At 44.8% G+C, this 14,317-nt stretch overlaps 1 protein-coding gene and 1 long non-coding RNA gene across 3 annotated transcripts in view; one reads left to right on the plus strand and one right to left on the minus strand.

Annotated features, from left to right (window-relative positions):
- Positions 1-372: 372 nt before the first annotated feature.
- On the plus strand, positions 373-4,248 carry LOC122468969. Its single transcript, XR_006293357.1, has 2 exons — positions 373-839; positions 3,702-4,248. It is a non-coding gene; the product is annotated as an uncharacterized LOC122468969 (long non-coding RNA).
- Positions 4,074-14,317, minus strand: part of STXBP6 (syntaxin binding protein 6) — a 249,007-nt gene continuing 238,763 nt past the window's right edge. For both annotated transcript variants that reach the window (XM_043555946.1, XM_043555945.1), the window contains exons 5-6: positions 12,934-13,091; positions 4,074-7,237 (exon numbers count right to left, since the gene is read on the minus strand). In XM_043555946.1, the coding sequence (XP_043411881.1) occupies positions 7,214-7,237; positions 12,934-13,091 (182 nt within the window). In that variant the 3' untranslated portion in view covers positions 4,074-7,213. The remainder of the gene's footprint in view (positions 7,238-12,933; positions 13,092-14,317) is intronic.

Below are 14,317 nucleotides of genomic sequence, written 5' to 3' on the forward strand. Positions count from 1 at the left end.
AACTAGCCAGGTCCTTCTTACGTGGACAGTCGTTTACAAATGACCTATTTCCCGAATAGTCTTGGATTTACTTGGACATCATAATTAACAGCACTGTGACAACTATGGGAGAACAGTATGCTGACATCAGTTTTTCTGGGTCCTTCTTTCCTTCTTTTAGCTGAATGCCTAAAGATGCTTCCAGAAAAGGCATGCTATCACTGGTTTACACTGAGATATGAATTCCTTCCTTTTCTCTCAGGGCTATTTTCACACTAGGCCCAGATTCCATTTGTGGAGTAAATGGTTCTAAGTTACTCTAAATCTAAGTCATCTAGGAATAGTCTCTGTTTGAGTAGCATCATCCTTGGAGTCACAGCAATACACCTGCAGATCTTGGACTTCTTTTTTGAAAAGGAGCATGGATTACTACCCAAAGGACAGGTCTCATATTCTCCCAGGCCATAAAACTGTTCATGTCCATTCCTGTAGGTGATGGCACAGACCCTAGGGCCAGTTTGTCTCGCTCTTCTCTCTTGTGAATTTAGTCTTTTTGGAAATTTCCTCCAGAAAATGACCCCCACTGGGTTGCATTTGGGCCAGGAGCCTCAGCTGGATATGTGAAATGTCAAGGGTTCTATGTCTACGGATCATAAAAATGGCAAAAGAGACCTGGAAAATGTCTGCTCACATGCCCTGGGCCAACATGGATTTAAGGAAAACACATCCATTCTTCCGGCCATCAGCGCAGTCTGGAAGCCATCACAAGCCTGTAAGTTTTACTACTTTATTTTGGATCCATCACGGAGAAGAAGCCTGCTGCCAAGCTGACTGGCACACATGGAGCCCTTATGTGCCAGGTATGGGGCTAAAATTACTTTTGTGATTTCGTTTAATCCTTATAATAACCTGTGAAGTAGACAATAACTCCCATTTTAAAGCTAAAAAAACAGGCACAGAGAGGGTCGGTGTGTTGCCTGAGACCAACCAGGACTGGAGCTGGGATTTGAAGGACAGGCCCTTCTGGGACCATTTATTAACCACAGTGCAATGCTGCCTCCAGTAAGTCATCACAAGAGGGCACCCTGCCCATGTCCACTCCAGTACAAGATGTGTTTTATTTTTCCTCCCGGGGGTGTGCGGTGGGCATGATTCACACATTCTTTTTTCCCTGTTTCTGTCAAATGCTGAGGCTCCTTCAATACTGGAAAGCTTCAGACCAATCTATATGTGCCTACTTGTATTGGCCACTATAATTTGGAACAGGCTCCAGGTTCCGTGCTCTCAGCACAGAGCCCTGTGCGGGGCTTGAACCCATGAACTGTGAGCTGAAGTCTGACGCTTAACTGAGCAGTCAGGTACCCCTGTAATTCCAGGTCTAAAACACTGCCCAAAGGAAGCTACTGTGGTATGAGTAAAAAGTATGTTCAATAGTAGGAACCAGATTTTCCTTCCTACGGTAGTAAAAGAGAGGATTCATTTTAAGGAAAACTAACAGAAAGCTTCAGGTTTTAATCACCAAGAATGTGGTGTTATAATTACACAGAGCATTTGGTGCTCATGGTCAGAGTACGTAACGGGAATTTTCTTTAGAAATTGTGAATCATCCAAGCCATGTTTTAGATCTCTGGATAAAGCTACGAATTTATGGGCTCCGTTTTCTTTTTTCTATGTCATCTGACAGTGAGTGGCAAAGAAATTGGGATACAATATCATAGGACAAAGGTTCATATCTAATGTTGACACGGGACACCAGGGACTTGCAGGATTGGTGATTCCTGACACATCTAAATATGGATGTGTGATGGGGCCAGGCTCCATTTAAATAGCCATCCTCGGGCTGGTTGAACACACAAAGACAAGGAAAAAAAAAACCCAAACGTGTTCTATTAAAAAAAAAAAAAAAGCCTTCACTCTACCTGAGAATCACTGGTGTATAATATGTCTAAAAGACAAAATGCGAGAGCAGTGGCAATACACAGCAGCAGCCAACTCAGAATCCCTTAGTTCTGTCCACTGGTTCCCGTGGAACTGAGGGAGGTAGGACAGTGTTGCCTCACCAGCCTACATCCAGCAGTGGCATGTGCCACTGAGGCAGCCCTCCTGAAGACCATGACTCATCAGCAGAAGGAAGAAAATGTGGCACAAAACTTCAGGGCTGGGAAGTGAAAACGTGACTCAGGAAATCCTGAGGCTCCAGACAAGGCTCCAGGGAGAAAATATAATGGGAGTCAAGGCAGGAGGTTACATTATAGCAGTAATTGAGCTGAAATGCATAGTACATTTAATTTCCTTGACAGCTTTAATTTGCTGGTTTAAACCCATTAAGCATCTGGGGAAGCCAGGTGCCGTCATCCTAAGCCTTCTGAGGTAGTTTCGCTTTTCTTTGCAAAACACAAGATGGCCAGGGACACCAAGAGGGCAAGTTTGGGAGTAAAATGTGTGCATTTCTAGTGGCTTCCCAGGTGACAGTGAGGCATCCTGGGGGGAGACTGCCCTAAGCCACCGTGAGCCAGCACTTTATGGCAGAGGAATAGTTAGCTGAAGCAGGATTTAAAAAGGGACAGCAAGGTGAAGGGCATGGAAGGGAGAGAGGTTGGTAGGAGGTAAAAATGAAGCCGAATTTTTGTGTCAGGCTGGCTCTGGCTATGCAAAATCACTTTGGTAATTCCTGGATGTTCAAAAAGAAAATCAAAGGAAAATCCATAGTTTGCCCCATCTTGTTACAATAGGGCTGTTAGTACATTCACATTTATAGAATAAGTGAGATCTGTCTTGTGGGGCGGGGGGGGGGGGGGAGGGGGGGGCGGAGATCTGTTCTTTTTCCATGTCTCTTAAGTCTTTACATCTCATACACTGACAATGGCCCACCTGAGGCATTTTCTGGTTTTGTTGACCCGGGAAATACTGGCACCTACCTCACCAGTCCAGAAGGGCAAGAAAGTGGGAGTGATTTCAGGGGCACGTAGGAGCACAGCCCCTTTTCTTGCTGTCAGTTGTGAGCATGCATATGTGGAATGTGCAAACGTACATCAAGGTACCACCCAGGCCCACCTCTGCCAGGCACCCAGAATGGATATCAACAGAAATAACACTCAAACATTTGCATCTCTGTTTGAAATTTATTTTTGGTATTTTTTCCCCCCCACTCCTCTTCTCTCTGCCTCCCTCACTCCCCGCCCTCAATCTGCTTCTTTAGGCAGATGATGATCATGATGGGTCAATAGTTTTTCCTAAGCATGTCCTCACTCACAGTCAGGGGGAGGGCACCATTAGATTTTTTATCTTTTTAGTATTATTTTTTAGATTAAAAAACGCTTACCATATTCATCCTCCCCTCAAATTGAGAATTAATGGTGGTGGAATTGCCAGCAAATACAAATTATATTAAGAAAAAAGATCACTATTGCAAAGCAATGGGCTTATAATGAGTTTGCAAGAATTGGGGCCTTTAACTACATAATTAAGGCTGCTTTCCTCATCCAGCCAAGCCATCTCTCTGTCCTGTCTTCTCTGAAAAGTAGAGACTGCAGTCTTGCCCTTCCATCCAGGAAACACTTCAAAGTCCTGCCTGCTTTAGCACGTGTCCATGCCAACCCAGAGGGCTGCTCTGTACAGCGTCACCCAAGTCACTTCCCTTGAAAACAAGTGGGTGATGCGGTATTTATTTCTATAAGAGTAAATCGACATAATTGGATCAAGTCTTCTTTCCAATTTAACAGGGCATGAAACTAGTCTGCTGAATGAGGGCCCAGGCTGTAAATGAGTATCTGAGCTGAGAACATCACCAGGATCAGCAGAAAGGTAATTGTTCATTGGCTTAATTCCTTTGCCCGTGAGAAGAAAAAAAAAACCAAAGACTCTTGCTGGATAGAAGCTAATGGTCTAAAGTAAGGTTAGCTCCTTTGACTTTTACACATTTCAGGTTTTACCTTTAGAACGTATATAAGGAAACGCTACCATTATGCTAGAGCTAGAATTAGAATTAGCCTTCCGTAGGCCCACAGGATCTTCCCCACAGCATAGAATGCATGATGATGCCTGCCTATTTGGTTGTGTTTTATAGATTTGACAAATAATTGAGAAAAACAAACTTTCATCACAGAGTTAAAATATTTAATGACAAAATGAGAGCTTACTGTAATCGTGAATCATAGAGCAGGTGTTGTCTCTGAAACAAAAATTATATTTGACATCCTAGAGAAACTTCTGAAGAATTAATAACTGCACAACAGACAGCCGCAGTGTTACGATTCTAAAAACTGAAAAGCAAAACCTATCTTTATTATCCCTTATTTAGGGCATTCTGTAAATATTTTTACATAAATTCACAACCTTTGTTAGCCACAAAAGTATTAAGACAGATTTCACTGTAATTTTAAGTCTAACACAATCTTTTATTTTTTCAGAGCTTAAAAAAAGTTCACTACTGATCTTGTTACATTTTACAAATACATTCTTTAATATGAAACATTAACCTGAACAACTGGATGCATCCTGCATACAGATATCTAATACTAGTGAAGAAAACTACAGCTATGTTCCAGGAAGAAGCAGTAGTACTGGGGAGCTTTTCTTTATGTGTTGTCAGTACAATTGAAGAACTCCTTCACAGAAAGAAAGTGTCCCAAAATGGAGTGCAGAAATGAAACAAACGGTCTTCTAGCAGCTCAACCCAACAAATTGGTCCCAAACAACGTGACGAATTAGCAATTTTCTCTAGGCTAGACTGTATTAATATTTTGTATTGCAGCACCTTCTACAAGAGGATAGCGAAGCACTTCACATGTGTCATCACAGGGCAACTCTGACAGAGGTCAGGAGGTAGAGGAAAGACAGGGGATTGTGGTCCTGGCCTCTCTGTAAGGTGGAGGCCTAGGTAGGGCTTTGATCCAGGGAGGTCAAGGGCATGGCCACGGCCTGGAAGCAAATCAATAGGGGAAGCTAATAAAGACCCAGATAGGCGTTCTAATCCAAGCTATTTCCGGCAAGGCTGAAGTCTAAAAGAATAAATAGGGAGTGAAGCTGGAGGGCGCGATGTGGAATACCTACATTTAGGAAGAGTGGCTATCATAATTCTACCGGGGAGGAAGAATCTCAGATTTCACAGTATGCTTATGACCTCATCCTCTGCTCCTTTAGAAGCAGCTCTGCAAACACTCTTGTTAGATACTTGGCAACAAATTTATTTTTGAGTTTGGCCAATTGTCAGGAGGTTTTAGATTTACCCTTTCAATTATTTATACCAACTAGCTAGCTAGAATCCAACTTTGGAAGATGAATAGATCTGTGTGTATGTGTGTTTCCTGAGCTGAGGTCTGCAAACAAAACCTGTTTGGAGTGATTCGTTGGGCTTTTCTTAGAAATTATAAATGGTGCTCATCAGATAGAAAGTTCCTGGCTTCTTTGAACTTTTTAGACACTGGAAGAAAAGCACAAAACTTGTACTAAACTTATGTAGTTTACCATATTAATTTTACAGAGAATTTTCTTGAACTGGATCATCTTCCTAAGAGGATTCAGAAATTTGTGTCTGGCAAATCCCATCTCCCTTTTGACACATACAGTCTGAGATAAATTTTTTTGCCCCCAAAGCCCAACTTTGTCTCCCAGGAATGCTTTATCAGGAGAACTTAAGCTATTTAAATCAGCATAAATAATTCCAAAGTCATCTTCTGCTGCTGTGTAAGAGGCTACAATATACATAGACTCAATCGGCTCAATGGGTAGAAAGGAACAGAAAGGGATCCTGAAGATTCAGGCAGCTTAAAAATCAATGCCCTTGCAGTGGGAGGCTGGGACTGTGTCTGGGGTGTGCTTGCTTCCTTGTTTCATGAAGACAAAACACAACTTTTATATTTAACATTAAACCCTTAAAGAAACAAAACTCCCAGACTCTAAACCCAGCACTCCCTGGAATACAAAATCAGGAGGTGTGTGAACCAACTTTATTCAATCTGACTGCAGTGTAAAGCCTTCATGATCATGTTTTATGTCAGACCAGGCAAGTTGCAATTGCCATGAAATACAATTTGTCAAGACACCCACACTTTAAATTACATTAAATAAATAGATAGCAATAACAACATCAAAACCTCCAAAAATCAGATACCATGAAACCGAAGGCCATTTCCCAAGGATATTGTGAGGGTGTTTCTAAAATTGGCATGACTTTGTAAAAAGAAAAGAGATTTTAAATGTAGTATCTTTTCACGTTATCATTTACACAGACCTTTATCTGGACAAATCAATTCTTGATAAAAATCCAAGCTCTTTTCAATACTGGCTGCCGTAATTTGGGACAATGACAAAAGAAAGAGACATCTATGAATGTACAGAAGTTTTTAAATAGGCTTTTCCTTAGGCCTTTAATGTCAAATTTTTACCCTTCATATGATAATTGCAAATAATCAGCCTGGAAACAAGTACTAGAAATACCTAAACTGTAGCTCAGAAAGTAGATTTCTGTCATTCTGATTTGTTTTTTTTTGAGTGCTGGTGATGGCTCATGCAAGAAATTACTACATAAAAAGCAAAATCTAAGACTGCTGTTTTCCCCGATAAATCCAAATGTTTTCCATAATACAGACTTCTGTTTCAAGATATAGAATCTTAACCTTCAAATTTAAGAGCGGCTAGGAGACAGAGAGACCAATCACTGCTTGACTCTGATTTCCATCTAGGAGCAATAATATCTCATGTTACCATATTAAAAGGTCTTCTGGCTTAATATCACATTTTTTTTCAAGTAAGCTCTACACCTAATGTGGGGCTTGAACTCATGACCCCGAGATCAAGAGTCGCACGCTCTACCAACTGAGCCAGCCAGGCACCCCTCTCTGCCTTAATATCAAGAAAAACAGAATACATGTTGTCAGTTTATACCCAACTCTGGATATCATTTGGTCCTAATTTTATACTCAAACTACCAAAAAAAAAAAAAAACCCACCTTAAAACAAAAAAAGAGAAAACACACCTAAAGACATATATACACACAGTGGAGAAAAAAACCAAATGAAGCTGATGCCTGCTGCAGCCTTTCTTAGCACAATCATTAGTGAAATGTATCAACACAACATCTATTCTTTCATATTAACATCTGAAAAGGCAAAGCAAAAAAACCTAAGTCCATATATTGGAAAAAAAGAAGCAAGCAGAGGTCCGGAATTCTTGTAAAAACCGCTGAGCTCTTCCATTTCTCTTAAGAGGGTCATCACCCAGATAGGCAGCTTCTCAACATTTGTGCTTCATGGCGAGCTACGGAGAGACAGGGGTGGCAGAGTAAGGCATTGTTAGGCATTTGTGCTGTTCCCTCCCCAAATCCATGCTGAGAGACAGTACCGAGGTTTCACTTGCTGTGGCAGATCACCTTACTATGCACAGTGACGTCTAGTAAATGTGCAACATTTTCTCAAATAGTCCACTGGGCATTGTGTTTGGGACGCCTCCTTAACAGTAGTTCCATTGGTGTATGTGTCCTGGTGGGAGAGCATGCTATGTGGCTTTCCTGCATTCCACCGGAGTAAATGGAATAGCCAGTGCACAGGCAGAGTGAGTGACCTACTGAGGAGGAGTGGGGGGGAGGAACCGAGGCCTTTGTGCTCCCGCATTACTAGTTATCCAGGAAAACCAACACTCCTCAAATGTACGTATGGACTGATAACCTCAAAGAGTATTAAAAATCAACTGTAGAGAAACAGTTTGCATTAATCCACTCAGTATCTAGCCTGGACATTTAACCAAGTTGAAAGCACTTGACCAGGAAGCAGTGTTACTGACTAGGGCTGAACAATACACCAAACCCAGACCTTCATTTGCTACTCCCACTGGTATTTGACATTTGATCTTAGCCAAAAGGCTGAGAAGCGAAAGCCTACTAGTATTTGAGAAATGTGGCTTGCTGAAATGTTAGACCTTTACAAATGGGAACACCAATACTACTGTATCATTCAGTAGCTTCCCAAGCTCAGCTAGAGCGCGTGATGATATACTTAAGGAAATATAGGCAGGTACAGAACATAAAGTTAAATCTGACTTTGCTTTTCTTTGATTCTTTCCAAGGAGCCCATAAACTGACGTGAACCAGAAGGCAGAGCTGAGCCTGAACTGTAATTCCGCATGTGTCCAGAATCTGGTATTAGGGATTAATCCCTGGGGTTGCGACTGGAAGTAGAGGACAGGGTTTTTCTTTGAGCAAACAGCAGGTGATTCTTTGGCAGGCAAGAACTTTGTAGAAAGCCGTATCATCTGCATCATGACCAGGTTCTCGGTCCTTGAAGAATTAGGGGGATTTGCCTGATTCCACACAGCAGTGCTATCCATCAATCTGAACGCATTTCTCTGGTGTGACCCAGGGCAGCATAAGTCTCTCTTTCCCTTTCTTTGATGTCTCCAACAACGAGGAGGGTTGGATTTCTCCGACCCTGGGGCTGCCACTTCAGGTCACCTGCAGATGCAGCGGACATTTCCCTTGCAGCAGGTGTACCGGACCACGTTAGCATGTGATGCAGAAGGGACCTGTGGACCCAGGCCTTCGTGCTGCTAAATTCACCTCAGCTGAAAGACCTCCTTGTGCCTCTCTGCCTGGTGATGCCAGTCTCCACAGAGGCCCCCATGGACCTTCTGCAGTGCAGACACCGAGTCCGTCACTGTCAGATGGTATTTGTGAGTGTGGGGCTGCCGCGGTGCTAAGTGCTGTGGGTTTTTGCCAAGAAGGGTGGAGGTGGCTAATAACTCCTGAACCTGAAGAGTTTATAGTCCCATGGCTCTCCTCCGGATCTGTTCCACTGCCCCACCACGCTCCGCCCCTCCGGGGTACGGATTCTGCTTCTCGCTCCGTCTCTAGTTTTAATACATTATTTAGCAACGTGGACCATTCAAATCAACCAGAGTTGTTAAGTGTTGTGCATAATGAATACCAAACATAAATATTTGATCAGTGCTGCTGTCCTGTTATTCACTGAGCTGTTAACCTTCAGCTAATAGGCTTGTGCCAATTCACCCCCAGTCATCAATCTTCAACAACTGTACGGCCGTTTGCACCAGGCCCTGGTGACTACTAGGGCATCTGGGATGGTGCTAAAGGGAGCCCCACCCAGGTGAGGCCGTGGCCAACACAGCATTGTAGAAATATGGCTGGATTGGATATTTGACTATTTGCAGTGTCTTTGCAGAAAGTGGCACCATTTCCGTGTTTTTTTTTTTTCATTGTTTTTTAAAATTCTCTGGGAGTTAGAAGTTTTGGAACATGGAAGGCAGGGTGCTGTTGCTTCTCTGCTACAAGTCTGCTGAATGACCTTGAGCCCTAAAGTCACAGCTGCTCTATACCTCAGTCTCCTTATGTTTAGAAATATCATCTCCAACTCAAATGCTTATGGGTCAGTTTAGATAGTAGAGTTCCTACAGAAGATGAGCTTACAATTTCCTTTTGGTGTATTTTGTTTTCTTAATATCCCACAGAAATCTTTCTCTTTCACAGCTGTGTAGATTACTCCATCTAAATAATAAAAATAAATTATTTGCACTTGGTTGGAGGGGATTTTAAGAGGCCTCCTGAGGTTGCTTCTGGTTCAGGGGCCCAAAGGGACCAGGTGACTGTAGCAGGGATAGAGGCAGCCAGTCCCTGCCAGTGAGAGAAGTACCTCTTACCGCTTGTTCCCTCCCCCACCCCCAACACGAGCTTGTACAAAACAGGGCAGATCACTGTTCCTTTCTGTAGATGTGTCATCTAAGGATGCCTAGGTGCGGGTGCTGCTCTTGCCTGCTGACTCGCTGCCTGTGGCGGGTGTCACAGCATGGCACGCACTGCAATGTTGTGCTTTTTGGGGCAGGGGAAAGTGAGCAGGCCTGCTCTGTGGTTGAGACCGTGCCAAGTCCAGAGCTCACAGGAAGGAACCACGCTTCCTCCAGGCAGGCTCAACAGAGCTGGGGGAAAGGGGGTGCAGGAACATTTCCCATCTGTTCTACTGGAGACAAGCACCCACGTTATCTCGGAGGTGGGGTTGTGCAAAGGTGATCTGCTCGTTAATGTACCTGGGTCATTGCAGGAGTCCTGGGAAAAGTCAGAAAGGTCCTTTTTGCTGCAATCTAGAGAAGGGTGCCATACTCTCCGGCTGGGGGTTACGTGCCCTTATTCAACCACGGTGCATGGCACTGTTGTCTGCTCAGGGTGCTAACATGCGCACCGTGTCTCCACTTGTAAAATGCAGCCCACTCTTTATGAATCAACACAGCTGTTTGTCTGTCTGGGGCAGAAGGGCTTGGGTTCCCTCTCTGAACACCCTCCTCACCAGCAGGTCTGGTGGGGGCTTGGCCAGTGAAATGACATCTTCACGGTCAGGCTATACCAGAGGGTTTAAATCAGGAGTCCTAGTCCCTGGGAAAACAGCCACACCTTATCTAAAGAGGTCAATCTCCTCAATGGGAATACTGCCAATGCTGGTGATTCATAAGCACACATCCCAGATTTAGAAAACCATGTCTGGCCAGGACAGTGTCTCGCTCACACTCCCTCAAACACACTAATAGATACCAGCAACCTCTTCACCTCCCCCCTCAGAACACCCACAGGCGGGGAAACCAAAACAAGGGCACGCTGGACCCTGCCTCTTCCATCTCTACTGAAAACAGGCCACTGGCTGGCACTGATCCTCCCAGTGGTCAAGGCCAGAGGCCCTTTTGCCTTTGGTGGACTATTCAGTTTCTGTTCTGACAAACCCTGTTTCAAGGGTTGTTCTGTGTTTAGAAGGTATTAGCATTTAGCAGGAGCCCTGCCTCCCCCACTTCGGGGCTCAGAAAACCTTCTCTCCAATCCCTCCCCAATTCCTCTGTTAAGGTCCTCAATCACATTTCGCTATCCCCGTACAGTGGTCACTAGGTGACCCAGTAGGGCAAGTTCAACACAACCATTTTTATGGAAATTATTATAACCAATATTAATTTAGATTTATATGTGCCAGGTATTGTGATAATAGATGTATAGGTTGGAATTCATTCAATTGTCTCAAGGCCCTAGGACACAGACACTGTTATTAATTAGCCTTATTATATTGATGAGGGAATTGGTGCTTAGAGAAATTAGGCACTTGCCCAAGGTCACTGGGAGGGTAAATCAAACACAAGATGTTAACCACACTGTACTGCCTTCCCAACCACCTAGCAAGCTCGGCCACAACATCAAGGAAACAGGGCGACCAGGGCCAAGAATCGTGGCCCTCTGGTCAGGTTATCCAACCCTGTGTTTGTACAACCTCCTCCGAGGGGGACGCCCACACGGATGACCTCTGGGTATTGTCTACTCCGCCTTAGGAAGAGTGATTTCACAGACTTCCTTGGTAACCTGCTTCATGATCTAATCACGAACCTACACTCTGGTTTGAGCAGAATGTTATCAGTGCGCAGAATGCTCCCTTCTGTGTGGTAAGGGACAAGAGAGACCTGCCTGCACTAACATTCTTCCCAGACTGAAGACAATTAAAAAACTATTCCCTTTAGCTTTCTCTTCCCCAAATCAACACTTTGAATGTTTCTCCAGACTTCCGCTGCCCATCCCCCATGTAAACCACAAGATTTGCTGTTGTTACAGAAGTGAAACTGGGGCGGGAATTCTAGCATTTCCATCTCATTATTATTTCTGTATCACAAAGGCGGGAGAAGGGACCTTAAATCTGAGCTCCCTCTCTCTGTGACAAGTGACAAGCAAGGGTCTGACCTCCAGCAGGCCTGCCTGCATTTTTGGCCACATCTGGCCAATTCTCCTCCAGGGAACCCCAAATGGGCCCCCGAGACGGGCGTGCAGTAAGACCCTGTCACAAAAGAGAACCTGATGACACAGAAGACAGGTCTGTGCAAGGGGGAAGCAGGAAGGGAAGGCAGGAAGCATCCGCTGGGATTCGGATCCGCAGTCAGGCCTGGGCATGAGCCCCTGAGAGAGGCCAGCTAGCCTCAGCTGGGGACACTTATCTCACTACTTTTCAGGTTGTCTGTTCTTGTTTCTTCCACAGAAATGGGGTTTTCTGTTGAAGCAAATTAATTTTTTCCCCAAAGGTCACCTAAAAAGCAGATCTGAAAGGCTGGAGCATGAGTCGGAGATGCCAACAGTTATCAGCAGAGGTGGTTTCTGGAAACCTGAATTCCAATCCCTAGCCAGACAACTACCCTTTGACCTAAAGCACAAGATCAGCAATAAATCCTCTTTATCACCTGACCAACACGGCAGCTCTTTCCTTTGGTTTTCAACTGCCTCAGAGAGCGGGATGCCAATAAAAACTCCCCTTTCCCCTTCTGAAAGGCACGTTCTTAGGGAGCGTGTGAATGTGCATGTGTGTGCCTGTAGTCACGTGGGAACTGCCATGCCCTGGATCCAGGGCAGGTAGGAACCCTGCGGGCAGCTCTGCGTGAGTCAGGTCAGCCTGAGAGATGCAAGGCCTCTTACAGAGGGGCAACCAGCCCTGAGGTGCACAGTGTCCTGGGACTAAAGCTTGCTTTTCATACAGTGAAGAGATAAGAACACAGGATGCTAGGCTCATGGCCGTGACCGGAAAAGGACGGCAAGGAAAAGTAAGCATGAGCAGCCCAAAGTCCTTTTTCCAGCACTGGCCAAGGGAGGATGGATATTCTTAGATCTGACCTCCCCTACCCCCCATCCTGTTCCCTGAAACTTGAGCCCTAAAATTCTGGGAAGGAACTGAAGATGGTCCACATTTTCCGAAGATCCAGATCCAAGGTCAGAGACAGAGATAAAGGCATCAGAAAGGAGATACACAAAGAAACAGGTACAAGAAATCTTTCATGATTCTGGTACTTACTAAAACAGCAGGTTGCATAACGAGGCCAAATAAAAAACGGCTGGATTTTGTATCTTCCACCATGGGAAATGCACTGACATGAGTTTCTTGGAGCCCAAGCTCCCTGACCACCCGGAGTGGAGACCTCTGCCCCTCGGCGGGACCCACCTTGTGTGCAGTTTCCGCAAACTGCTGGGCGCTGTTCTTCATGTCTTCCGTCTTCTCCTCTGCTCGGCCTAACCGCTCCCCACGCTCGTTCAAGGCCTGGCTCGCTTTCTGTACGGCGCTGGTCACGCTATCGGCTGCCGAATGGAGGATGCTGTTTCCTGAAGAAGCACAGCAAGAGCATCAGAGGCTACCTTGGCTGACCTACAGCAACAGAGCCCTGCGAGGGGTTAGCACCCGTAAGAGCAAGGAGGGCCCCTACAGAGAAGCCTCGAGTGTCTAGGAATGAGTCAACATTTCTTCTGATCTGGTCTGACTGCTCATGTGTAGGAAGAGAACCCACAGCCTGCAGGGCTTGGGCAAGTGCTGACAGCTTCTCTCATATCCCCTTCACTGACACAGCCCTCACTGCCACTCTACCGCCATTTTGTTTGGTGAGGATCCAAAGGACGGGGTCCATCTGGATTTAGGACTTGCCTTGCAAAAGGAAATTCTTTTTATTTTTTTTATTAAAAAAATTTTTTTTTAATCTTTATTTATTTTTGAGAGAGAGACAGAGTGTGAGCAGGGGAGGAGCAGAGAGAGAGAGGGAGACACAGAATCTGAAGCAGGCTCCAGGCTCTGAGCAGTCAGCACAGAGCCCGACGCGGGGCTCGAACTCACGAACCGTGAGATCATGACCTGAGCCGAAGTCAGACACTCAACCGACTGAGCCACTCAGGTGCCCCACAAAAGGAAATTCTGACAAATTCATAGAATTAGGCAAATTTGATGAGGCTTATCTGGATCTTTTGTGCATTTCCTCTTGGCTTGGGATTTAGGTGAAAACCCAGAGGAAAAGGGGCACAGAACTTTTCCAGACAGAATGCTCTCTCTTCTTTTCAACTCCTCTCTTCCATTTTACCCCATTATCCCTAGATGCATGGTTTCATGTGAGAAGCTGTCAAACAGTCCCAAAGTTCAGAGATAGGCCAGCTCCCAACCTTGAATCCTGAGTCAAAACCTGGTTGGCTGGGCCACTGTTGGTCAGGTGAAAGGGCAAAATGTGGATTATGGGAGCTATGGGTCCTCAACACTGCACTTAGCCAGGAGGTAGAGAACAGTGACAGTAACCAGCCTTAGAAGTAACTGGGCACTTCCCGATTCATGAAAAAATTGAAAACCGTCACATCTCAAAGGATTATACATCCCTGCCATCCCATTTTCCAGGACTGAAAACAGAATTTAACAGTGAAGAACTGGCAGGTGTATAACCCACTGAGAACCAGCGACTTGCAGAATTACAACCCAAGGAGATTTATAGCTGTATTTTGTTAACACTGAGTGGAAGATATTTAATGGCATTTTATGTAATGGCTTTATGTCTTTGAATAAGTTTATTACATCA

This window comes from Prionailurus bengalensis, chromosome B3 (assembly GCF_016509475.1).
Source record: "Prionailurus bengalensis isolate Pbe53 chromosome B3, Fcat_Pben_1.1_paternal_pri, whole genome shotgun sequence".
Lineage (NCBI taxonomy): Eukaryota > Metazoa > Chordata > Mammalia > Carnivora > Felidae > Prionailurus > Prionailurus bengalensis.